The sequence below is a fragment of the Pectinophora gossypiella genome, chromosome 7 (assembly GCF_024362695.1).
Source record: "Pectinophora gossypiella chromosome 7, ilPecGoss1.1, whole genome shotgun sequence".
NCBI lineage: Eukaryota > Metazoa > Arthropoda > Insecta > Lepidoptera > Gelechiidae > Pectinophora > Pectinophora gossypiella.
The window spans coordinates 5,979,949-6,005,259 of NC_065410.1; the positions used below are offsets into that span (position 1 = coordinate 5,979,949).

Below are 25,311 nucleotides of genomic sequence, written 5' to 3' on the forward strand. Positions count from 1 at the left end.
ACAATACCAGTAATTAGTATTGGAAGAAATTCGGTACTTCACTACCAATTACTTCCTTTAAGTACATAATAATCATTATTCTTTCAAATTAAAGAAACTGGTTATATCGAGCAAACAGATAAATACTTTAAATTAATGTTTTGTACTTTCCTCGTCTTTTTCGTAATTAATTAATTTATACAACCATCTATACAGGTAAATTAACACTTCGATACTTAACGGAAATCCTTCTATTTATCAATTTTGTCAATATCTGTACCTTAACGGAAATCGTGTCAATTATGTCAACGTGATATCTGTATAACTGTCTACCTTACTTTTCACGAACCTCGTAGGTATTTGTGGTGTATTTTAGAATTAAATGTACTGTAATGTATTGAGATTAATAAAAAATACGGTGATGGCAATCGATTCTTGCTAGCGAAACCAATTGATGAAATTAAAAACTGAGTAGATGTAACGACGTTCGAAGATTTTTAGCTTATTTAAATTTAGATACCTACCTAGCATTTTTACGTACATGAAATCTTAGACTAGGTATAAAGAGTATCATCTCGAAATAATTTTAACATGGTGTTATAGGTATGCCGGTGCAGAGGATTACACTTGCGCTCTGGGTTAAGAAAGAACTTTGGTGTGCAAGCGCAAAGAAATTATTGTTTTAATTTACCTACAACTTCAATACTAAGCAATGAAAGGCAGTAAAATATCAAGATTTTATACATTTTTATGGAGAGTATCAGACCTACATTCTTCAAAGATAACGCGTTCCTTAAAAGAGTTAAAGCAAATAAAACCTTGCTTGCATGTGAAAACTAGATACGTTTTCAAGTAACTTGCGATGTTGTGAAGTTGTTACTCACAGTGCCCGCTCCCAGTGCGCAAGTGCGTATCGCGTCTCTACAATCTTGAAAAAACTTATGCGCATCTGTTCGTTATTGTGACAATATTCACTTTATCCTTGACACAAAAGTGCGATCGTTTTAAACAACAATTACTTCGGTCATTTTCGCTGTAAATGCTACTGTATCTGTGTCTAAATGAGTGAGGCACTGATTAGTACGGCGTACAAAACAAAGTAGTTACAGTGGAGTTGGTTGATTGTTGGCATGAAGCGACCGCGGGAAAACTGGTGCGATTTGTTCACGAATAGCCTGGTGGCCGGACTGAGCGTGCGATACCGGCGTCACGCGCCGCGCGGTATGGTGGACTGGTGGCCCTAGCTGGCTCGTGCTAGCCCAACTGATGGGATGGGGTCGGGGCCGTCCAAACAACGCTGCATAAACCTACCTACGCCGACTAATGCGTCTCCAACGTTGCCGCACACAACACAACGAGTCTCGCCACCATTCACGAGATATTTACGTCATCCCATACAGTGATGTTACAATTCGTATGAACATGCATAATTATACCTTTTAGGTAATGTTTAGTATTTCATTTTGATTCAATCATTAATCATTGTCAAGGTTTTCTCTATTGCAGCTTTGGTTTCTATTTTAAGTAACACGTCGCTGAGTCGAGGTTACCGTATAGAAGAAAATTCAAAAAGAAGAATGAATAGTTGTTACTTGGTATAAAATTAGTACCTAACAAAGCCATATGCTGTGACTCTTCATTTTATGTAAATTCAGAGTAGTCTCGACTGAAGGCATTCACTATAAGGTAGACTAAATTTTTTGCGGTCCACTGCAAGAAATTGCTACAAATGAATTGAACTGTTTAACTGTGATATCTATTTGTTACATAACAATTGGGGTAGTCAGAGGTTCATGGTATTGAATGTGTTCCTCTAGTTATTAAATAACTTGTAATGTATATCCTCATTGGTTTGTAAAAGATGTGTTGCTGTTGCAGTTTCTTGTCATTTATTCTCCTCAGCCATAACACCTTGCGAAATGACGTAAATTCAAAAATGTTACATTGACCTTCAACAAGTTTATCCATGATAATTACGTTGAATAAATGATTCTGATTTCTGATCCATCGCAACCTGTTCACCTGATTGTCCAAAAATTAAGATGATCCGTGCTTCGGAGGGCACGTTAAGCCGTTGGTCCCGGTTACTACTTACTGATGTAAGTAAGTAGTCGTTACATGAGCCATGTCCGGGACCTTTAGCGGCTCAATAATAACCCTGACACCAGGGCTGATGAGGTTGGCAATTCACCTCACAACCCACACGATAGAAGAAGATCCATCACAAGATTAACTAAGTACCTACACCTCACCGAGCTTTCTGTTACACCAACGTGATAAGTGGAATCTATTTGTTCTTGTGTGAGTGCTATTAATAAACTTTCCAATATAATATTTTGTCTACCACTGTCAGATATCTCGGGTCGTGTTGTCGCTTGCGCTCGCGTGTGCGCCGCGGTATGCGTCACCGGGCGGCGTCGTGGCGGCACGGCCCACGCTCGCAGTCTTCATCGCTGCTCCTAGCTTAATACACTGGCCTGTAGAACCGCGGATAGCGACAAATTTTTCCTACATTGAAATGACTCACTGTGGATTACTTGGCAAGATAAATAAGCGTTGTGTTTGGTACGAGTCAGCACCCTGTCGTCATCGCCTGTCCCTAGCGTACACATTGGCCTATAATATTGTATAAATCACAACGACATTCCACGTAATGCGTTGCGATAAGGGAATGGAGCAGCAACGCCTGTGTGGCCTTTCTCTTACTGGTTGCATATGAAGTGCTACATTAATTTGTTGATTATTTATTATTTCATTTAATTCATTTATTTAACAGTTACTAGTACACAGAACAGGATATAAAATAATTCGAAAATAACACAAGATGGACAAACGGTTCAGCTTATAATTTGTCTATTGCTTTTCATTTAATTTTATTCTGGTTTGTTTTCATCATCATCAATTCAAAAGCCACGCTCTTGTCGGTGCAGCATTTCTTTTCTACTTTTTTAGGGAGAAATAGGGCAGTGGTTTCCCTCTTGCTTTCCGTCTTTCTGGTTTGTTTTATTGTATGCTAATATATGTATCTTATTACTACGAGTAAGTGTTATAATCATGTATGTGTAAATTTATACGTCATTGTATATTTATAACGCCATGGGAAACCGTTATGTTGTAAATAATAATAAAAAAAATAAGGCGATATATTGGTGCTAATTCTTGTAAATACCATCTAATTTTATTTTAAGTTATATCTGTCATTTTCTTATCCGCCGAAAAGGAAAGGGACGGGTAATCGACAAGCATAAAATTTATGGAACACACGTCAATTTTAAGCACAAATCTAAACCAACCGTCTAAAAATTTTACATCCGTCAATAACCCGACACAGTTAAGTAGACAGCACGTCAAACGCATTGCATACCAGGGACGTACCTTTTGATTCGCCCGGGTTATTCATTCATTTACTCATTCTTCCTAAAATTAAGAGCTGTGAATTATCCGTCCCTTTCCTTTTCGACGGATATGAAAATGACGGATATAACTTAAAATAAAATTAGGCGGTGTCTGCAGGAATTGGGGCCACTGGAAAGGTAATTTTATCGCTACCGCTTACCGCTCTCCACACTTGTCGTGGCCCTTTACGCACGTGTTTGACACACATTCGAGCCGAAGTGGACGAGCGGGTTTTCGACCAGAACTGATAAATACAGGAAAAACATAACCACGTTATATTTATTATTTCCTGACCTATCACACTAAGATGATCAACAGATATTTTAGTATTTTTTTAATTATATACTTCCGTTTGTATTTTGTTATTAAAATCTAGTTAAAATATCATTAGATTAAATTGAAAAACATCAAATAAAAACAAAAATCGAACTCAGGATGTTTTAAAGAAAGGCCAGGTCAAGAGTAGATACTCCAAACCGGCGAGCATACATGAAGATGGCAGTAGAAGCGAAATATCATAGTAAGTGAAATTCCGATTTGTCTACCCAACGGGAAATAGGCATGATCTTATTGTATGTTTTTATGGTTTCATAAAAACATACCACACCACTGCCCTATTTTTCCCTAAAATTGTAGCATGAAGAATGACACACCGACAAGAACGTGGCTCCTAAATTAGTTATGTGATGTGTATGTATGGAATACATGTACCTAATTACTCAATTTACTTATTATTTTTTCTTTTTTTTATTGTGTACTCTATTTTTCGGTAATAGGTATAAGCACTAGATATTTTAAGGTTTATAATTAATGTGCTTGTATTGTTGATGCGCCCATAAATAAAATAAAATAAAATATTATTTTCTTGATTAACTATACCTACTTATTTACTCAATTTGTTTTAAAACTATGAATTCATTAGCGGCTGTTGTCCTTGGCTTACACCACAAATCTCCCTTCGATACCACGGGATGTCTGAAGAGACTTTTGAATACGCCGTAAGTAATGATATTTTTAGATTACAAGACATTTTTAATGTTGTAAATGTACGTATAGTGTCGAAGGTTTCACCTGAATAAACTTTTTTATAATTATTATTTTAAAAACGTTTTTCTGATGGAAATTCATTTGTTTTATTCCTATTAATGTACGTATAGGCACAGCCATCGATGAGATTAATTAAGCCAATTTGGTCGTGTCCTAGGTTCTTAAATTATTAAATTCTGGTTCCTAAATATAGACAGATCTAAAACTAATGAACAACATTTTCTATCTTCTATTTAACTTAATTATGAATTTTAATCAAGAAAAACGTAATACTTAGTAAGTCCGAAATTTTATCACGTTTTTCTACGACGTCACAGTGTGCTTTTTCATACAAATTCCATAGTAATTTCGTGTTTTGACGTTTGGTAAAAAGTAACTGATTTGACTAGATGGGAACTAGCCTGTTCTTCTTCTTCTATCGTGTGGATTGTGAGGTGGAGTACCAACCCCATCAACCCTGGTGTCAGGGTTATTATACTGAGCTGCCATAGGCCCCTGACGTGACTCATGTAACGACTACTAACTTACATCAGTAAGTAATAACCGGGACCAACGGCTTAACGTGCCTTCCGAAGCACGGATCATCTTACTTTTTGGACAATTAGGTGATCAGCCTGTAACGCCTACCTAAACTAGGGATCACAAAGTGATTTTTGTGATTTGTCCCCACCGGGATTCGAACCTAGGACCTCCGGATCGCGAGCACAACGCTCAACCAATGGACCACGAAGGTCGTTAGCCTATTGTAGGAAAAAACTGAACTAGGTAATACTTTAAATAACTCTTTCGATAGGTGTATAACGGTTAACGAAGTATTTTCTGACCTGGCCTGATGTCCGGCCAACTGATGCTAATAAAACCTTGGTCCAATCTAATGAACTACAAACAGTTTGTGTTGACGGAATAAAGTGAAATTTTTACCTGCAGAAGCTATCGGCGCGTGACTATTTTTGTAGCCTTGACAAATGTTACAGATAGAAAAAAGTGTTGATCAACAAAAAACGATTGTTCTAGAGTTCCGTACCGAAACGGGATCCTATTATAAACCTACGATATCAATCCAACATCTGTTTGACGAAAAGCCGACTAAGTGTGAGTGGCATTTGCTTTGTATACTCTGAACTGATGGAAAAAACTGTAAGTACATTTTATTTCGTAAAATACTTAACGTAATATTGTGTTGTAGTACGGAACCTTCGGTGCGCAAGTGCAGCTTACACTTCTTAAATTGAAATTGCGTGCATCGGTGACGCTCGCTTGCGCAGGACCTTAGGCCGTGGTCACGCTGTTAGGCTCTATAATGAACAGAATGTCTTAGTTACACGCCTTTATACGTCTCCCACTAATGGATACCCGGTACAAGCCTCTTTCCATTAACAAGGGCGGGGGAGGAGTACGTAAACGTAATAATAATATACATTATACACGTCAACTAATGCTAATTACTATCGGGGTGCGTAGAGCGATAAATTGTCAAAGACAATTTTCATCCTCTTTTAACACTTTCGGCTGACTGGACGGCTATTTAAAAAAATGTATTATGACACATTAATTTTCCATACAAAATTAGGAGACGCTGAAGGACGTTCTGATTTTGCAAGAATAATGTGATATATGGCACAAATGTTACTAAACGTCGTCGTATATAAGCGTTCTATCATAACCGTTATACTACGATCATTAGTAAAAGGAACAACGACTAACAACGTCGACGTTTATAGAAGTTGCGTCACATGTGGGTGTTTTCATTTTGACGTATAATGACGTTGCTCAGCCGAAAGTGTTAACAGGAACTCTTATAATGGATTTGATGAGCCTGAATGGTGATAGATAATCAGTTCATCGCCCATCACATTATTTATTTATTTTTTATTTATATTTATTATTATTAAGCCTTAAGTAACACTAGTATAAATGCATTGTCCTGCTAAGACATGGTTAAATTACAAAAAATATGAAATAGGTAAATGTCATAAGTATAACTAGAGGAATGCTATCCATACTAATATTATAAATAGGTCAGTGTATTATGTGTCTGTCTGTTTGTTTATCCGTCTTTTACGGCAGAATGGAGCGACAAATTCACGTCATTTTTCAAGAAAAGAAAAAGAAAGCTAAAAATTGGTATGCGGACTATTTGTAACTAATAAAACTATCATGCATCATTTTTTTTTGGAAAACTGTCCCCAATCCTTTCAAAGAAGGGGTAAAATTTTATATGCGACTTTTTGCTGTTTTCAAGGTAGGAAGCTGAAAACTTTACATTCTATCCCCAAATGGAAAGACGTATAATATCGTCGATAGTAGCGTATTAAAATAATATCCTGTTCCGAGTTCTCTTCTGTGTTGTAAATCAGGAAAGGGAAACCGTGTTACTCCGAATTTAAAGCGAGCGAAACCGCGGGCAAAAGTTAATTGCTAAATTTTTTGAAGCACTCCCACTTAGATCAACACGAGCTTCCGGAAAATTTTAATTGAATACGGCGAAAATAAAGCCGGGTAAGAGCCCTCAACGCTATTTTTCCAGCCAAGAAGTTAATGCCATTTGCGGGAAATCTACAAATAAGTATAAGTACCACGTCACAAAAAAGGCGAAGCTAAAAGGAGAGTTATGACTTTAGCAGACTAAATAAACGGAATGGTAGTGTTCAATTTTCCTTTCTCATTTGTGTTTGTTTAAAATGTTTTGAATATCGAATCGATTTGTGCACTTACCTTTTCAAACTGCAAGTGAAGAATGGGGCTTCCTGTAACAAGTAAGTAATTGACATGTCGAAGGAAGTCTCAACAATAATTGTATCCAAAAACAATTAAGTAACGCGCAAAATGTATGCAGTTGTATAAGCGGTACCTACCTCAATGTCAACGTACGTCAAAGTACGGAATTCTATGTTTACGGAACAAAGAGTACATTGTATTTTAGTTACATGCAATACAAACAAGTGTGTTTCAAAGAAAAGTCACAATATTTCCTTACGTGAAGTTTCTAGCAATATTGCTAGTCGTTACATTCATATTTAAAATGCTAACAGGCGAGCGGAACATTATCAATAACAAATACTTGACAATACGGGTTTGAAAATTGCTGGAAAAGTAAAGGTTAGTGAAGGAGAGAAATACCTAGAACATGTATCAATCTATCATAGACTTATTTGAGGCAGGTACTTATATCGATTTTATTAAATATTCTGAAAAGTGAGGGTGTTTTCAATGACATTGCGCCTTGTATTACCAACACTGCAAATTGACGTAGAGAACAATTTGCTTTGCAACGGTTAAAACGAAATAAGTTAGGTACTTGTTTTGGAGGACTTATGTAGGCACATACAATCAGTGTCGTAAGCTCCATCGAGGTAGGTTAAACCACAAGTTGTTAGGGGTGTTAATAAGGCCACATCGAACAATTCATCTAAAAAAGCAATATTGCAATTTGACATTTGCGCATATGAAAGTAAGTGGCCTGTATACAAATGTCAAATTGCTTTTTTAGATGATTTGCTTTGATGTGGTCTTTTTAACAATTTGCAGCCATTTTAAGTATAATATAGATACTTTCACCAATTTAACACGACACATGTCTAATGTCTTAACGAGATAGAATTGCATTCGATACATTGTTTAAATCAATTGAAGTCTAGATGATTTAATCTATAAAACATCCACACCAAATAGGGAACACGCCGCCGCCGGTTTCATATTCGGGATTCGCGCGAGGCGTATCTCCAAAGGCAGGGTCGCCATGTACTATCGGACTGATCGAGGAGATGAGTGAAACCAGTGAATGCTAGTTTTAGACTGATCATATATTTCTTATTATAAAAGATTACAGTTTGTACCTTATACATAGTAGGTATAACTTATCTCACTACAAGATGTGCAAGATAAATAAGTAATTTGATGGAATAAACATGAACAGCCTCCGTAGTCTAAGGGTTAGAACGTTAGGCTCACGATCTGGAGATCCGGGTTCGATTCCCGATGGGGACATTGTCGAAATCACTTTGTCAGACTGTCCTTTGTTTGGTAAGGACTTTACAGGCTTGAATCACCTGATTGTCTGCAAAAGTAAGTTGATTCCGTGCTTCGGAGGGCACGTTAAGTCGTTGGTCTCGGCTATTAGCCGTAAAAATACCTCCACCAACCCGCAGTGGAGCAGCGTGGTGGAGTATGCTTCATACCCCCCTCCGGATGACCGAGGGGAGGCCTGTGCTCAGCAGTGGGACGTATATAGGCTACTTATGTTATGTAAACATGATAAGCCTGTACATAATACACACATAATTATCTCATAAAGATTCATGCATACTTATTTGTTATGGCAATAGACTCGCGCCTATTACATGGGACTTAAACATAGGTAGCGGGGAGTGGGTGCATGTAACACTTATACAGAGTGTTACTGACATTGTAACGAATACTGAGGGGGTGAGGGGGGTGGGGGAGTTAATATGCAGTGGAATTTTCCATTGCAAAAGTATAGAATTGAATATGATTAAAAAAAAAACATAAAAAGAATCATAAAAATCCACTTCATATTAGCAGCGTCCTGGCGATGTTGGCTAGCAGGTTGGACTGTGTGTACATGTCTCGCTGCTGTGCTATTGCTGGGGGTGTGGCGAGGCGGTGAGTCGCGGCTCAGCTCTCCCGTAATTAATTTAATTTCCTTGATCTACTAACCTAGTATATATTTTTGTTTTATAAGTTTTGTTATTAACAAATTATGAGTCCTAGTAACTTGAACAAAGAATTTAATAATAATTAACTCGGAATCATGGTTTGAATCATCTCCCTCAGTATTCGTTACGATGTCACTAACACCCTATATATTCTATGTAACCTAACTACTTCTATGAAAAATAAAGGACACTTTTGTTAGGTATACAGTCAATATCAACACACTTTTTTAATAGATTTTCTAGGTTTATTACCCTCACAAATATCATAAGGTATCACGCATAAGCATGTGCGTGACTCATAAAAACACAGGTAGTGCGTGTAGTATATTATAATATCCAGATTACACAGACATAGGTCACCTAATTTCTAGAGTCGGCCTAGAACGACGCGCACTTTATTAACATATCACTTATCCTAGAAAACATAAGATCGATTAGACATTGATTATATTCGAGCTGAAATTTCCATGACGCAACCGAAATTATGACGCGCCGATCTTTATTATTTTCAAAGAAATATCGACTTTAAAGAAATCAGTCTTTTCTAGGCAAAACATTGTAAACAGGCATAGAATACATAATAGAAACAGGGCCAAACATCACGACGATAGACCTCTATGTCAGTTGTCGAGATACCTACGACATAGGAATCCCGCGATGACGTCACGAGTAATTAATACTTCCTGATTCCCTTAAAAGTATGCAAATGTGTCCACGAAATATTTTGTTTATTTAACTAATATTTATACATATTAATTTGACAAAATATTATAAAGGTTGCAATAACGATGTAGGTACGTCTGTTGCTCAGAAATGACGTAAAAATCCTGCGATGACGTCTATCATTTTGTTTACCGCAGAATGATTTTATCTATAATTTTGTTGACAAAATACATTTTATCTACTCTGTCATTATAAATACGTATGTTCACAGAAATGTTTTCGGGGAAAACCGGCCTCATATTATTTTAAGCATCGCTAAAAATATTTTTTCATATGTAATTGTCAAATTGCCGAGTTCTGACAGTGACTGCTTCAAAGTTCGATCTATTTCTAATTATAAAATCAAATTAATTTTAAATTAAAGTTGAAACAAAAAAATCTTTTGCAAAAAAATATCTTCGACGTCACTGATTTAAAAATGGAACAATCGAATATAAGTACTTTATATTTTCTACCAACACTGCACAGACGTCACACCAGATACGGCACGTGAGCTCATGATGTGGTTTTCGTGAGATCTCTTTCGGTCAGGATATGAAAACCTCAACAGGGTCTGCACGGCCACCGCGCCGTGCGCGGCGCCTATAAGGGACTTTCTAGACTATGTTCCCCAAGAACTATATAGATGGCGTTGTACAGATTACCTATTTTCTCACTGCTCGGGTCCATAATTATTCAAAAATATTATGTAATGGCAGAAGCAATTACTATTGTCTTTATTTTCATCAGAATCAGTGGCGTAGCGTGCCTTGTCGGGGCCCCGTATAAAAAATTTTTTGGAGGCCCTTATATACGGTAAAGATTTTTCACAAAACAAAAAAAATATTGTGAGAAGAAATATTTATTTATCACGTAATTTATCCATTTTACAAATAAAAATCGAATTTTAAATATTCACTCTCCTTGCCTTTTTTTCGGCAAACTGATTTATTAAATCATTTATGGCTGATGATGATTTTAGTTTTTCTAAAGTTTCTGCCTCTATGGACAATAGTGAGATGTCTGACAGCCGTTCTTTTCCCATCGAAGTTCTTAAGTAATTTTTTATTAGTTTTAATTTTGAAAAACTTCTTTCTGCCGTTGCGGTTGTAACTGGAAGGGTCAAGAATAAAAAGCATGCTGTGATTACCTCGTAATAAAATGAATTAGAAAGTTTTTATTCTTTTTCCTTACACACTTTGGGGGCCCCCGTGGCCCGGGGGCCCCGTATAATTGATACAGCAAATACGGCGGTAGCTACGCCCCTGATCAGAATAATAAGGAAAATGTTGCGCCTGGATGAATAACAGGGGTCATCATTTATACCCAAAAACAAAGATAAAAGAGGTATAGGTATGTCTGTTATCCATGAAATTAGAAGGTTAAACGAAGGCATGTCTGTACAGCTCCGTCTATATATTTTTTGGGGGAATGTATTCTGGAAAGTTCCTGATTTATTATATCGAAGGCTACGGCCAATAGATGAAGCGAATGCTATCAACGACGTCAGATAGACGTCGGCGAGGGCTGACTGGGGTGATGGTATATGTTTTCGCACTTTTTATCCATGTGTCGTGCTATTAATAAAGCCCGTACACTGCCTAATGATAGCAAAGATACATACGATAAAACTTTTTATTTTGCCAGATGGTATTTTGTGACTTTGATAAACTGTGGTACCTACTTAATATATCTATCTACCTACGTATAGGCTACTAACCGGTCACGTTGGGTTGGATAGAAAGTGATTTTCTATTGATTCTTTTTTGTCCATGGCCTAGGACAGTTTAAAACACGTGGCTCAAAAAAAAGAAAACACTGTGTTGTGTAGGTAAAAAGCCATTAAAAACAATCAAATTTATGACATTTATTACCAGCTGTTATCGTTATTAGATTAGTAGGGAACAAGGAACCTTTATTTGATCGCCCAGTTCGTGTATACGTCTGTTCGTCGATGATGACATATATAATTAGTTTTTATTTTACTTTAGGATGTACATAACATAACATAATATATACGTCCCACTACTGGGCACAGGCCTCCCCTCAATCAACCGGAGTGGGTATTGAGCATACTCCACCACGCTGCTCCAATGCGGGTTGGTGGAGGTGTTTTTACGGCTAATAGCCGGGACCCACGGCTTAACGTGCCCTCCGAAGCACGGAATCATCTTACTTTTTCGGACAATCAGGTGATTCAAGCCTTAAAAGTCCTTACCAAACAAAGGACAGTCTCACAAAGTGATTTCGACAGTGTCCCCATCGGGAATCTAACCAGGACCTCCAGATCGTGTGCCTAACGCTCTAACCACTAGACCACTGAGGCTGTTTGTTTGACTTTAGGATGTATTTAGTGTTATTTACAAAAGGTACACCAACAGCTTATAGTATAATAAAACATTTAGTATACTTAAAATCATAAAAGTTACATCATTAATTGGACTGTTACATAAGCCTATTATAGGCGCACACAACATTTGCAGTGAAAGACAACGTATGTATGTTGTGTTGTATGTTGGGTGGTATGTATTTTTTTATTTATAGAACTGCCTCTCGTCAAGATGAAAATGTCCCATACTTACCTAGTTATGTGCCCCATACAAGGTAGAGGACCTAACATTGTTGTCTCCTCTTAATGCGTAGACTGTTGTCAGCACTTTGTCATATCTTAAGAATTTAATACAATAACAAAAACAGGATGTGCAACTCAGTAACGGTTGATGTTCTGGGAACGAACCGCCTACGCAATACGAGGCTACCTTTTTAATTAAGTTAGTAATAAGTTCAGATTCTATTGTAGAGCTCCGTCGATCAGACGTATAGGTTAAGTTTAGTTTTTAAAAAAGCTCGACGACTACCACGACATTTGACTGGCGCAGTCGGGTTGGATTCTGTCAATAGGCTTGACACAAAGAATTCCAAACTCAGTTCAACGTGTACAGGCCGACGGGATCCAGCGAACCTATAAATTTGTCAACGCTCGCATGTTAGTCGTCGCAGCGCCGCCGCAGCTTTAAAGAGGAGGAATGGGTGCAGCCGGACGGTGAGTAAACCTTTTCGCTTTCCTGTGTTGTCCCTTCTATTCCTTGTGGCTGTAACATATTTTCGGTCAAAATCGCCGAATCTTATTTGATTATTGCAATCAATTAATTTTAAGTTCTGATTATCGCAATCAACATATTTTCGGTCAAAATCGCCGAATCTTATCTGATTATTGCAATCAATTAATTTTAAGTTCTGATTATCGCAATCAATTATTTTCGGTCAAAATCGCCGAATCTTACCTGATTATCGCAATCAATTATTGCCTGATTATTGAAATCAACATTTTATAATTATTGAAAATCATTTTTATAATACCCTGTGTATTATTTTACATTGTGTTTTATTGTGTATTATTTTTATATTGTGTGTTTTGTGTAAAAAAAAAAAAAAAAAAAATTAAAAATGGAACAAATCCAATTGATACCCAAGGAAATGCTTTGCCTCATCCCACGATTTGAAGGAGAGGGAAGTTTATTAAACATTTTTATAAAAAAATGCGAATATGTATTAAGAAGTTTCAATAGGCCTAACAATTTGCCTCAGGATCTATACAATTTTCACTCAATATCTAGCAAGCTGTCTGGAAAAGCCGCGTCCCTTCTGAGCGAACGCGATGATATTAATACATGGACAGAATTAAAAGAATTACTTATCCAACATTTTGGAGACCCGCGTTCAGAAGAATGCATAGCAATCGAACTGGAGCAACTAAAAATTAAAAATGGAGAATCTTTCTCAGAATTTTGCAATAGAATACAATCCGTGCGTAGTGCACTTATTGCCAAAGTAAATTTATTAACCGACGAAGGCATTAAAGCAGCCAAATACATCATATATAATAACTTGTCATTAAATGTCTTTTTATATAATTTGCCTGAAGAACTTATACGTATCGTTAGGCTTAAAAATTGCACAATTTTGGAAAACGCCTTGAGTATTGTCATGGAAGAAGAAAATTTCATGAGACAATACAATGCAAAAAATAATAAAAGTAAACCATCACTTAATAACCAAAATAATCAAAACTTCCGCCCAATTCAAAATGTTCAAAATATTCCCACGCAAAACTTTAAATTTGGAATACCCCAAAATAACCAAATGCAACGAAAATTCAATGCCCCAATTGCACAAAGTACAGGATTTAAAATTCCTAAACAAAATCATCAACAAGGTTTTAGATTTGGTATACCCAACCAACAAGGGTTTAGATATGGCACACCAAATCAACAAAATTTTAAATTCGGAATCCCACAAGGATACCGTCATCAACCAATGATGCCCAACCAAAACCAGTTTCGATTTGGCGTACCAAACCAACAAATGAAACCAATCGCAAACCAATCCACTGATGTATCAATGCGCACAGCGCCACCTCTTAGGCAAAACATGCTTAACGTCCCGCAAGATAGCGAAGAGCTCTACTGTGAAAATGAAGAGCAAGAAAACTACACAAATTACGTAGATGAAACCATCCCTTTGGACTACGAATATAATGAAGAATTTTCATGTGACAACAATTTTGATTCGGAAGAAAATTTTTGTCAACCTGCCTCGATCCAGAAAACGAAGAGTTAATAGAGTTGAACTGTGATAACGCTCATAAGTTACCTCATATAACTGTCCCGGAGATAAAGTCGCGATTCCTAATAGATACTGGAAGTACAAGATCTTTTATTAGCCCCAAAATAGTAAATAAATATTTTTCAAATTATGTGTATTACGAACCTTTTGAAGTAGTCAGCACACACGGTCGTAGCAAACATGATGCAGTAATTTGCATCCCATCCCTAAAAACCTTTAAAAACAAATATAATCATAAATTTTATGTTTATGAAGTGGACAAACGATATGACGGACTTATCGGAGTAGATTTATTAAAACTATTAAATGCAAAAATTGACATGGAAAACCAATTCCTAATTACAGATACCACTAAAATCCCTATAATATACATTCCACCGTTTGATATTATATTAGAACCAAGATCGGAAACAAGAGTGAAGATACCTACCGATACTAGAAACGGTGAAGCGATTGTAAACTTTATAGACTTTGGCTCAGGTGTGAGAATGCCCAGCGCTATAGTTAAGTGTAATAATCACTTCGCCTACACAGTAATCCAAAACGCTTCTACTGACAAAGTAGCGATAACATTTACATTACCATTACAAACTGAATCAATTCCAATTAATGAATGTAACATCAACAAATTGTCGGACATCAGTCACCAAACAATTGACCAAGTGTTAATTGACAATCTTAACAAACTTCGATTAGATCACACAAATAAAGAGGAACGTGACGCTATTTCTAAACTATGTTACCAATACCGTGATATCTTTTATTCGGAGCACTTACCTTTATCATTCACAAATCAAGTAAAACATAAAATTAGAACCCAAAATGAAAACCCAATTTATATAAAACCATATCGTCACTCACAAACTGAAAATAATGAAATAGAAAACCAAGTAACCAAATTGATAAAAGATGATATAATTCGAAAATCACACTCACCTTGGAGTGCACCCGTACATCTGGTACCTAAAAAAATGGATGCTTCGGGAGAACAAAAATTCCGCATGGTAATCGATTATAGAAGACTCAATGAGATTACCACCGATGACAAGTATCCACTACCAAATATCACCGACCTTTTTGACAAATTAGGAAGAGCCACATATTTTAGCACCATAGATTTAGCAAGTGGTTATCACCAGATTGAAGTTGATAAATCGGATCAACAAAAAACAGCTTTTACCACATCGTCTGGACATTATGAATTTCAACGAATGCCCTTTGGCCTGAAAACAGCCCCTGCAACCTTTCAAAGAACTATGGACAATGTATTACAAGGACTTCAAGGAATCCATTGTCTAGTGTATTTAGATGACATCATAGTATACTCAAGTAGTTTGCAAGAACATATCAATAGTTTACGAAAAGTTTTCGACAGACTGAGAGAAACAAATTTAAAAGCAACCTTAAACAAATGCGAATTTTTAAAGAAAGAAGTGCTATATTTAGGACATCAAATTACGAAAAACGGATTAAAACCAAATGATGACAAAATTCAAGCCGTAATGAATTTTCCCATCCCTAAAACAGCAACCGAAATCAAAAGCTTTCTTGGACTTGTAGGTTACTACAGAAAATTTATTAAAGACTTCTCCAAAATAACTCAACCAATGACAAAATGTTTAAAAAAAGGGAAAAAGATTGTCTTAAACAATGAATATATAACCGCTTTCGAAAAATGTAAAGAATTATTAATTAACGCACCTCTTTTGCAATTTCCCGACTTTTCAAAACCATTTATATTAACAACGGACGCCTCGAATGTTGCACTCGGAGCCGTCCTATCACAAGGTCCAATTGGAAACGAAAAGCCAGTAGCGTATGCCAGCCGTACATTAAACGCAGCCGAAACACGCTACAGTACAATAGAAAAAGAGCTTTTAGGAATAGTATGGGCAGTTAAACACTTTCGTCCATACTTATATGGTAAAAAGTTTACCATTTATACCGACCATCGTCCTTTAGCCTGGTTAAACTCAATAAAGGAACCTAACAGTAAACTAACACGTTGGAAATTATGTTTAGCGGCATATAATTTTGACATAATATATAAAAAGGGAAAACAAAACAGTAACGCAGATGCTCTATCGCGTATAAAATTAAATGCTCTAGATGATGATATCTCTATGAAAGTGAACCTGGGCAAAAGGGAACAAAAACAGCGAAATAATGAAGACACGCCTATAGTGATATCTGACTCAGAGGAAACCGCAAGTATTCCTTCAATCGGAAGATATGAGCTTGAATCGGAGTTTCCAATAATATCTCCATCTGAAAGCACTGTAACAGCTAACTCTAGCTTAGAAACAGCTCATTCCGCCCGCGATATTGATACTGAAGGTATACTTATTTTACAAGAAGCTATAGACACGAAACCAAATCAATTATTAATATATACCTGGAACAGACAACAAACTTGTGTCAAAGATCTTTCCCGTGACAAACAAAACGTGTTGGAAGTACATTTGCCCACGGACAATTTTGGCTTAATTAAAAAATTCTTATTAGAATATATTAACCCAAAAAAGAAATATTACATCTATTTTGAAAATAACGCCCTTCGAGCACAATTCATTAAAGCAGTTATACAACTATTTCGGAAAGGAACAGTAAAATTCTATGAATGTATAAAAAGAGTGGTTTACGTAGAGAATGAAAATGAACAACGCGAAATTGTGATAAGATATCATAATGGAAAAACCTGTCATAGAGGAATTAGAGAAACCACAATGAAATTAAAACGTAATTACTATTGGCCAAACATGGAAGTAACTGTCTCTAGTATAATCAACGCCTGCGAAATCTGTAAAAAAACAAAGTATGACAGAAAACCTTTTAAACCTGAATTCCAATTAACGCAGACTCAAAACAAACCTTTCGAGGAATTGTTCATTGACATTTTCACAATTGAAGGAAAAACCTTTTTGACAATTATCGATGCATTTAGTAAATTAGGACAAGCTCTTGAAATCTCAAGTAAATCCACTCCAGAAGTAGCACGAGCCCTAATTAAATATTTCTCCGTTTATGGTGTTCCAAATAAAATCAGTTCAGATCCAGGTACAGAATTTAATAATATCCTTCTCAAGGAAACGTTACAGTTTTACAAAATTGAACTTCATATAGGAACCCCACACAATCCTAACTCTATGGGTCTTATAGAGCGATTCCACTCTACAATCTTAGAGATATATCGAATCGCTAAGTATGAACATAAGATAACGGACGCCGCATCTGTTATGACATACGCCGTGATGTCATATAATCAAAGTATACATTCAACTACTGGTCTAACACCATTTGAGGTAGTATTCGGACATACTTCCGCATCCAGTACATTCAATGTAGATTTCTGTAAAGAATACACACAAAAATTAGTTAGAGATCATGTCAAAAGAACTAAATACCTTTATAAATTCTTAACCGATAAAATCATTCATGGCAAAAAGAAAATTCAAACTAAACATGGAGGCGAAAAAGAGTTCTCCTTAGAAGAAGGAGATGAAATCTTCATAAAAGGAACCAATACCAGAAGAAGTAAAGATAAAAATAGATATCAAAAAGCAAAAATTACAGGTGAAATTAGTAGAAATGTAGTACCCGTTAGTACCCAAGGTCGTGATACTACAGTTCCAGTTAAAGATATTAGACGTCCTCCACAGGTTCGTAGCCCTACTGCTGGCCCAAGCCATTGTGATCCAGGGCCTGCAACTCCAGAAGATTAAAAAGAATCCTGGTATACTCCCTATCAAGCAAGGACAAGCGGCCATCAGCCACAACAAATGGACCATCTTAAAGGTTTTAAATCTAAATTTAATACATCAAGATTTGGAATTTAATATAAATCGTTATGCCAATTTGAATCGACATGTTGCTCTACACTTCTCTAATCAAAACTTAAGTCATGAAGTATCTAATATAAAAACTCAAACCAATCATATAATGAATTGCACCATTGAAAAATTTAAACAAATCGTTCCAATTAAACGTATTAAACGAGGAATCATAAACCCTCTAGGATCATTAGTTAAAATGCTAACAGGTAATCTGGATAATGATGACGCCGTAAAATATGATAAATGGATTAGTGATATCCAAAATAACCAGGGTGTGTTAAACAAAAGGGTCACCCTAATTGCCGAAACAGTAAAATCACTTGTAAACGTTTCAATTTCTGCAAATAATGCTGTAATTCAAATAGATAAGATCCTCTGGGAAATCCGTAAACAATTTAATGACACAAAAAAGGCTTTCACCGATACGAAATTAATTAATGCTTATAACTTGTTTCTACACAATTTTCAGATGCTCTATATCACAATAGATGAGGTTGAAAATGCTATTGCATTCAGTAAATTAAGAACTCTACATCAATCATTGATAGAGACTGAGGAATTGTTGGAAATACTAATTAAAGTTTCGAAATCAAATAAATTAATGTATGAAGTTAACTTAGAAAACTTATCTAAATTAGAACAGTGTATAGAAATTAAGGCTTATTCAAAGCAAAATCAGATAACATTCGTATTGGAAGTGCCACTTGTCGACCGAGATATGTATACGTACTACAAAGTAATTCCCTTACCTGTTACCAATTCCTTTAATCAAACTGTTTTTATAATTCCTAAAAATCCCTACCTATTAGCGAAAGGGTTGAAAACTGTGTCGCTCTCTACACCCTGCAAGGAGATCGACAAAGAAATGTTCCTGTGCAACAAGGATGTACTGCAGTCCACAATCAAGGACTCTTGTATCGACGCCTTGATGAAGCTCTCCACCAACATCAGCTCCTGTACCCCTGTTGTAGCAAAAACGGGAAAACCTAAAATAGAACCAATTGAGGATAATCAATGGATTCTCTACAGTAAAACTACAATTTTGTTAACGAAAATGTGTAATTCAGAAGAAACAATAGAAAGATTATGTGGTACATATATACTTATCCTGGATGATGAATGCAGAGCTAAGATTAACAACATAGTCCTGCAGCCACTTGAAACCTTAGGCGATCCAGTGCATTTCAGCAAGCTGCCAATCGTCGAATTTCCAGAGATACCAGTTCCTGCCCCTTTACCTGAAAGAAAAACTTATAACTTGGACGAAACAGAGTTATCAAAGTTGGAACATTTTGCCAGTAAATATGATGAAACTGGGAACATTCGTGAAAGTGCTATAAACACACATAGTATAAGTGTAGGAACTATAATCATTTATGTAACCATAGTTATAATCTTTTTCATTTATATACTCTATAAAATTAAAATTATATACTTACGGTATCGCAGCCCTCAGTCGGGTAATCAACCCTCCGATGGCTTCGATCTTAACGGGGGAGGAGTTATGTGCCCCATACAAGGTAGAGGACCTAACATTGTTGTCTCCTCTTAATGCGTAGACTGTTGTCAGCACTTTGTCATATCTTAAGAATTTAATACAATAACAAAAACAGGATGTGCAACTCAGTAACGGTTGATGTTCTGGGAACGAACCGCCTACGCAATACGAGGCTACCTTTTTAATTAAGTTAGTAATAAGTTCAGATTCTATTGTAGAGCTCCGTCGATCAGACGTATAGGTTAAGTTTAGTTTTTAAAAAAGCTCGACGACTACCACGACATTTGACTACCTAGTACTCGTATATTTTTACTAAAATAACAAACCAAAAATAATCATAACATAACAATATATACCAACGTTAGCATCACGCCTGTATCTTCGAAGGGTTAGACAGAGGTGTACCCCCACTCTTCGCCAGCTATGTTTAACTCCCATTTGAAAAGAGCAAGCCTATTGACATTAACCGAAAAAAAAATCATAAAAGTTTGAAAATAGAAAAGACATTTACAAAGTTTAAAAGTAGCAAGTCAAAAGCTTTTGACCCAAATTGATTGGTACAATAGAGAATGTAGTACCATGAGTGTCAAAACCAATACCCGATTAAACACACCATACTAATTCACTTTCACTACTAAACGACTGCATAGCTTTGGAAGAATCGTATGTAGATAGATTAAGCTTAATTATCACATAGCACTTTTCAGAAACGGACTTTGTGTTGATAATATTTTATACCTCTAAATAGGTATAATTGAAGTCCAAAGGAACGAAGAAGAGCTAGTCAGTTATGCCTATAATAATTTAAATTCAATATTTTTTTTCGGAGAATTTCATTAATTCATAATTACAAAACCAAAATACACATCATTTATATTATACAATACAAATAAAATGACACTTACAAATTAAAATAAAATGTTATTTTTGATAGATGGAATCTATGACGTACACACATAAGTATTGTTCTAAAAATAAATAATATATTTTCACGTGACTTTTGAATTCGTAGTACCTATAAAGGTACCTCTGCCGTTAACAACAACAAGAAAACTATAAAAAATATACCTACATAATGGCATATTATCGCTTTAAAGGCTCTTACCACGTTCTTTTTAAATATAATTGCCCCTATTGGTACCAGTTAACCTTTTAACCACCACACTATAGGTATAAACAATACCACTAGATAATTAATTCAAAAAGAAAACACAACAACATGCATTATATAGTGTTTACCCCTGAGTAGCATTCACCTTTGAATGCTTTGAGGCACTCCAGTATCTGTAATATGGATTTTCCAAGTTCCAGAATTCAGATCACACAATAGTTACTTACGAATAATTGAGTAAGTGAGGGTTGTTGTAGAAACAAGGTTTGGTGACATCTTGTAAAAATCAAGAACAGAATATTAGAATATACAGAACAGTACGACAGTCATCCTCTCAGTCATCGAAAGCAAGTGACGAGATATCTTAGTAAATAATCTCAACACCTTAGTGTATACCTTTCAAAGTTAACGTAAGAAAGAAATTTGCAGGCTTTTTTTTTGCTTTATATTTAAATACGATGGATATCGATGGATATTTTCGGAGATACGTGACCTAACCTGTATTGGGCTGATTTTCCCTTCGCGGGTTGCAAGGTCCGACAGACAGTCGCTTCTGTAAAAAAATCGGACCTGTCAAATCTTCAGGTTAGGTTAAACGGACCCCGTACAAATACAAATACAAAAATATTTATTTGTGAATGTTGCGTGTTACAAGATATTACATTGTTGTCATCGGTCTCAGCACATGAAAACGGGATAATGCTGATCAGGTAAAAAAGACGGATTTACGTAACTTATTTGCAGTATTATGTGTGGTTTACTTCACATCAACTTTTGTGATTGTGACTTCTGTGAAGTAAATAAGATAATAATAATAAAATTATAATTAGATATAAGTGGGAAATAATACGCGTGAGTTGTGTGCTAGCAAAACCAAATAGAACGTACGAGTCAATTTAAAATGTTAGCTCGGTGACCCGAGTATAAACAAAATTAAACAGGAATCGATCTCAATTTTACGGGACGTTAGTTTTGCCTCCATTTCCACGGAAAGATTGTCAACTATTAGTAAAGCAATGTCTTCGGCATTTTTTTCCTTCTGTACAATAAATAGATCTAAAGATGTTTATATGTCATAACCGTTTATAGACAATACAGGAATCTTGTATTGAACATTCAATAAAAAAGAAAACATTACAGAAGTAAGTAAGTTGTACTGGTCAGTAGGTCTTTCGTTTGGAGATACACAGAATCGAAGAGAAATTTTATCCTTTCACTGTATTTTTATTCGTCATAGTATAAAATTATGTTACTAATGACACGACTGACTTATGCTATCTTATTGGCTTTGTAACAACGAATAAATAAAAAAACTTGCTAACAAGACGCTTGTAAGTTATCCGGTATAGAAAAGGCTGTGATAATTTCGTTATTTTCATATGTTGAACTGTTAAAATCAGAACTATTATGTACCTTATATACACTAGGAATGTAATAAATATATGTTATTTTATGTCTTAGTGTATATATGTAACATATCATCCATTCAAACTTATTGGTAGTAAGTAAGTAAATGAAGACAATGATGATAGGTAAGTAACGATGATGTAATCATTGTGTCCATTTGATATTTTTTCTCAGTCAGACTATATACGGAAGAAAAGTACAAATACTGAAACCGCACATTAAATAATTTGGTAGTTGAAATCACCTTTTTGAATCTAGATTGATACGAAGTAAGTCACCATTTAAGTCGCGTTTTAAGCACGGGCTTTCTCCATTCACTTGGTAAATGTGTTATACTTAAATCTACTCGGAAATATGTGATATTTTCAAGATTATTCGTAAAATATTTTGCTAAGAAAAGTCAAAGCCTAGGTTACAAACAACCGTTTTGATGCAACTCAGCAAATACTATGTCAAAGCTGTATCTTGGATTAAAGATGGCCTTAGACCTGAATATAGGCGAAATAATCTGTTTTTTCCGCAATTTGCTGTGCACTCCCATGTACTTAGTTAATACTTTCCAGGAATGTACTGACTAACTTGCCCTTATAAATACGAAATCCTGAGTTTGTTTGTCATGGATATTTCTGACAAGTCGATATCGCACGGGAAACCAAGACCTTGCGGTTTGGCTCCTGTGTGTTCCTGTCACACAAACATAATGCATTTGTTTTAAGACCGGAACACATACGCTGAGTAATCTTTGACGGTACTTACAACTGTCCTTACTTACAGCTTATCTGGCAATTGTACCAGACATGAGCCATTCTGAGTTAATATCAAGTGGAATTTTAGCTCAGTAAGTATACGTTACTATGCCACTTACACCCCGTACAAGTACTTAAAAGTTCATAATTGGGTGTTAGTGACACCGTCACGAATACTGAGGGAATGATACAGACCATGATTCTGAGTCGACAACAAATGGAATTTCCTCTCGGAAAATTAATGTTTTTTTATTTTTAATTATTCCACTTGATGTCTACTCAGAATCATGGTCGGAATCATCCCTTAAATTTTTCGTTACGATGTCTCGAACTCCCTGTATAGATAGAGTCTATATTTGAGGTATATTTATAGATATATTTATAGTTTATATCTATATTTACACACTCTACCCCCACCGGGGTCACCGATGTTACCCTTCTCGGTTGTCGTTCCACTTTGTTAATCAGTAAGATTACATTGAACAGTTAATTTCTAGGTCTATTTTCAACTGCTAAGCCTTTTAATTTAAAGTCATTAAAACTTCTTCAAAGTACCCTTAGAAGAGATTCGTTTGGCACAAAGCAAACACGGTTTCAATATAGGTCAAGCACGTGTTCATCATAATTATTTTTAAAAAATGAAACATATTTTGGACAAGTTTGAAATTTTGTACGGCGGACCCACCTAAGTCAATCATAACCTAATTAGTTCTTTTTGTTGATGTATGTAGAGGTATACTTTTTTGTAACTTCCAGTATTAAAATAAACAAATAAATTATCGGTCATTTTACATCCAAATCTTGGTACATTCACTGTGGTCTTTTGTGGACTGCGGGGCGCTGGTTCGATCCCGCTTTACTCTCTCAAAACTGAATAAAACTGACTGCAAATTATTACACGACTACGAAAGAATAATGAGAAAGAAAGATAGAAAGACCAATGGCAATTATCAGCATCAGGTTATGTATGTCACCGCCGAAGTCGCATGCGCAGAGACTGCCACTAATGTGCTCATTGACCTAAATGTAGGCCGAGCAAGTGAAATTAAAAGTAAAATTTATTAGGTGATTAAATCGTCTCGAAACCTGTTCAGACCTATTGTAATATATTTGTAATTAAAAAGAGTGCTTTCATTTAGCTGGGTTTTTGAATTTGAATATTAGCGGTTTTTACACGGCCCCAGGGGGAACAGAGTGATGACTCTGACCAAGAAGATGTTCTCTGTCCTCCACTAGGGCAATTCTTGTTCGGCGCGTCTTCGCCGCGGGGGTGGCTGCCTCTTATTTCAGTAGGCCGGAGTCAGATGGTGGCTGGGTTCGGATAGGGACCCAAACCTACGGGGTATAACTGTTGCCCTGGGATACGGGTGAAGACCTCAACGGTTGGAGAGGCTGAGATGGGAGTCATCGGTACGGCAATGCAGGACGGAAGGGGCAAGTCACAGTGACTGTAATCTAGAACCTGATAGAGGGCGGTAGTAACTATTCGTATTATTTAGAGGAGAGGAGTCCTAGTACGGCTTTCTCTATCTGTGTCTATTCTGGGCGCCATCTGACAGCGTCAGAATACTGCGGGGGGAAATGCAGCTAGGAAAGGAAACTACTGCCCTATTTTCCCCTAAAAAGTAGCATGGAGAATGCTACACCGACAAGAGCGTAGCCTTTAAATTATTGAGGATGAAGTAGTTTTTATTTACCGTTGTAGCTAGCGGAGCCTTTATAACATGTTTATAATACAGGATGTAAGTGACATCGTAACGAATACTGAGGAGAATGATTTAGACCATGATTTTGACAGAATATCAAGTGGGATATCAAGAATTTCCTGACGGAAAATTCATAAAAGTTTTTGTGTTTTTTAAATTATTTTCCGTTCCATACTTTGGCGACTGAAAATCCCACTTGGTAACTAATCAGAATCATAGTCTGAATCATCCCTCAAAGTTTTCGTTACGATGTCACTAACATCCTGTACATAATTTCTTATAGATTCTATGATATAGATTTTCCATCTGATTAAAATTATCGTGCTGGAATATATTTCATTTACGGTTAATATGCCCGGGTATATAAATAAATAGCTGTATAGCATTCCATACAGCTGTTTATTTCTGTTTAATAATGATAAAGTTTTCCTCGATAATAACATGAACACTTATTACCAAGAACCTATATCAAAGAGAAAGTTCACATTGTAGCTTGGTTGTATTATTGGACGGAGCATTGATTTGGTTCGCCTCTGAATTATTAATCAGCCTCCATTTTATCCTTTTTTCAGCCACGGATGTTT

The 25,311-nt window shown here is 36.0% G+C and overlaps 2 protein-coding genes across 4 annotated transcripts in view; one reads left to right on the forward strand and one right to left on the reverse strand.

Annotated features, from left to right (window-relative positions):
* LOC126368574 ((11Z)-hexadec-11-enoyl-CoA conjugase-like) overlaps positions 1 to 25,311 on the reverse strand; it is a 293,092-nt gene that overhangs the window by 56,979 nt on the left and 210,802 nt on the right. The window contains exon 1 of one of the 3 annotated variants that reach the window (XM_050012625.1): positions 1,087 to 1,246. The exons of 1 other annotated variant lie outside the window; for it this stretch is intronic. The gene's annotated coding sequence lies outside the window, so the exon portion shown is untranslated. One more of the 3 variants, XM_050012626.1, reaches the window with a different exon arrangement.
* On the forward strand, positions 16,550 to 24,346 carry LOC126368283 (uncharacterized). Its single transcript, XM_050012179.1, has 4 exons — positions 16,550 to 16,763; positions 17,337 to 18,085; positions 18,729 to 19,616; positions 24,206 to 24,346. Exons 1-4 carry the CDS (start codon positions 16,550 to 16,552, stop codon positions 24,344 to 24,346), a joined length of 1,992 nt encoding a protein of 663 aa, XP_049868136.1.

Coding starts and splice junctions, on each gene's coding strand:
- LOC126368283 (XM_050012179.1), top strand. CDS start 16,550: ATGAAAGTGAACCTGGGCAAAAGGGAACAAAAACAGCGAAATAATGAA. Junction 18,086..18,728: donor ATATTAGACGTCCTCCACAG/GTTCGTAGCCCT, acceptor CACAATTTTCAG/ATGCTCTATATCACAATAGA. Junction 19,617..24,205: donor TAAACACACATAGTATAAGT/GTAGGAACTATA, acceptor ACACGGCCCCAG/GGGGAACAGAGTGATGACTC.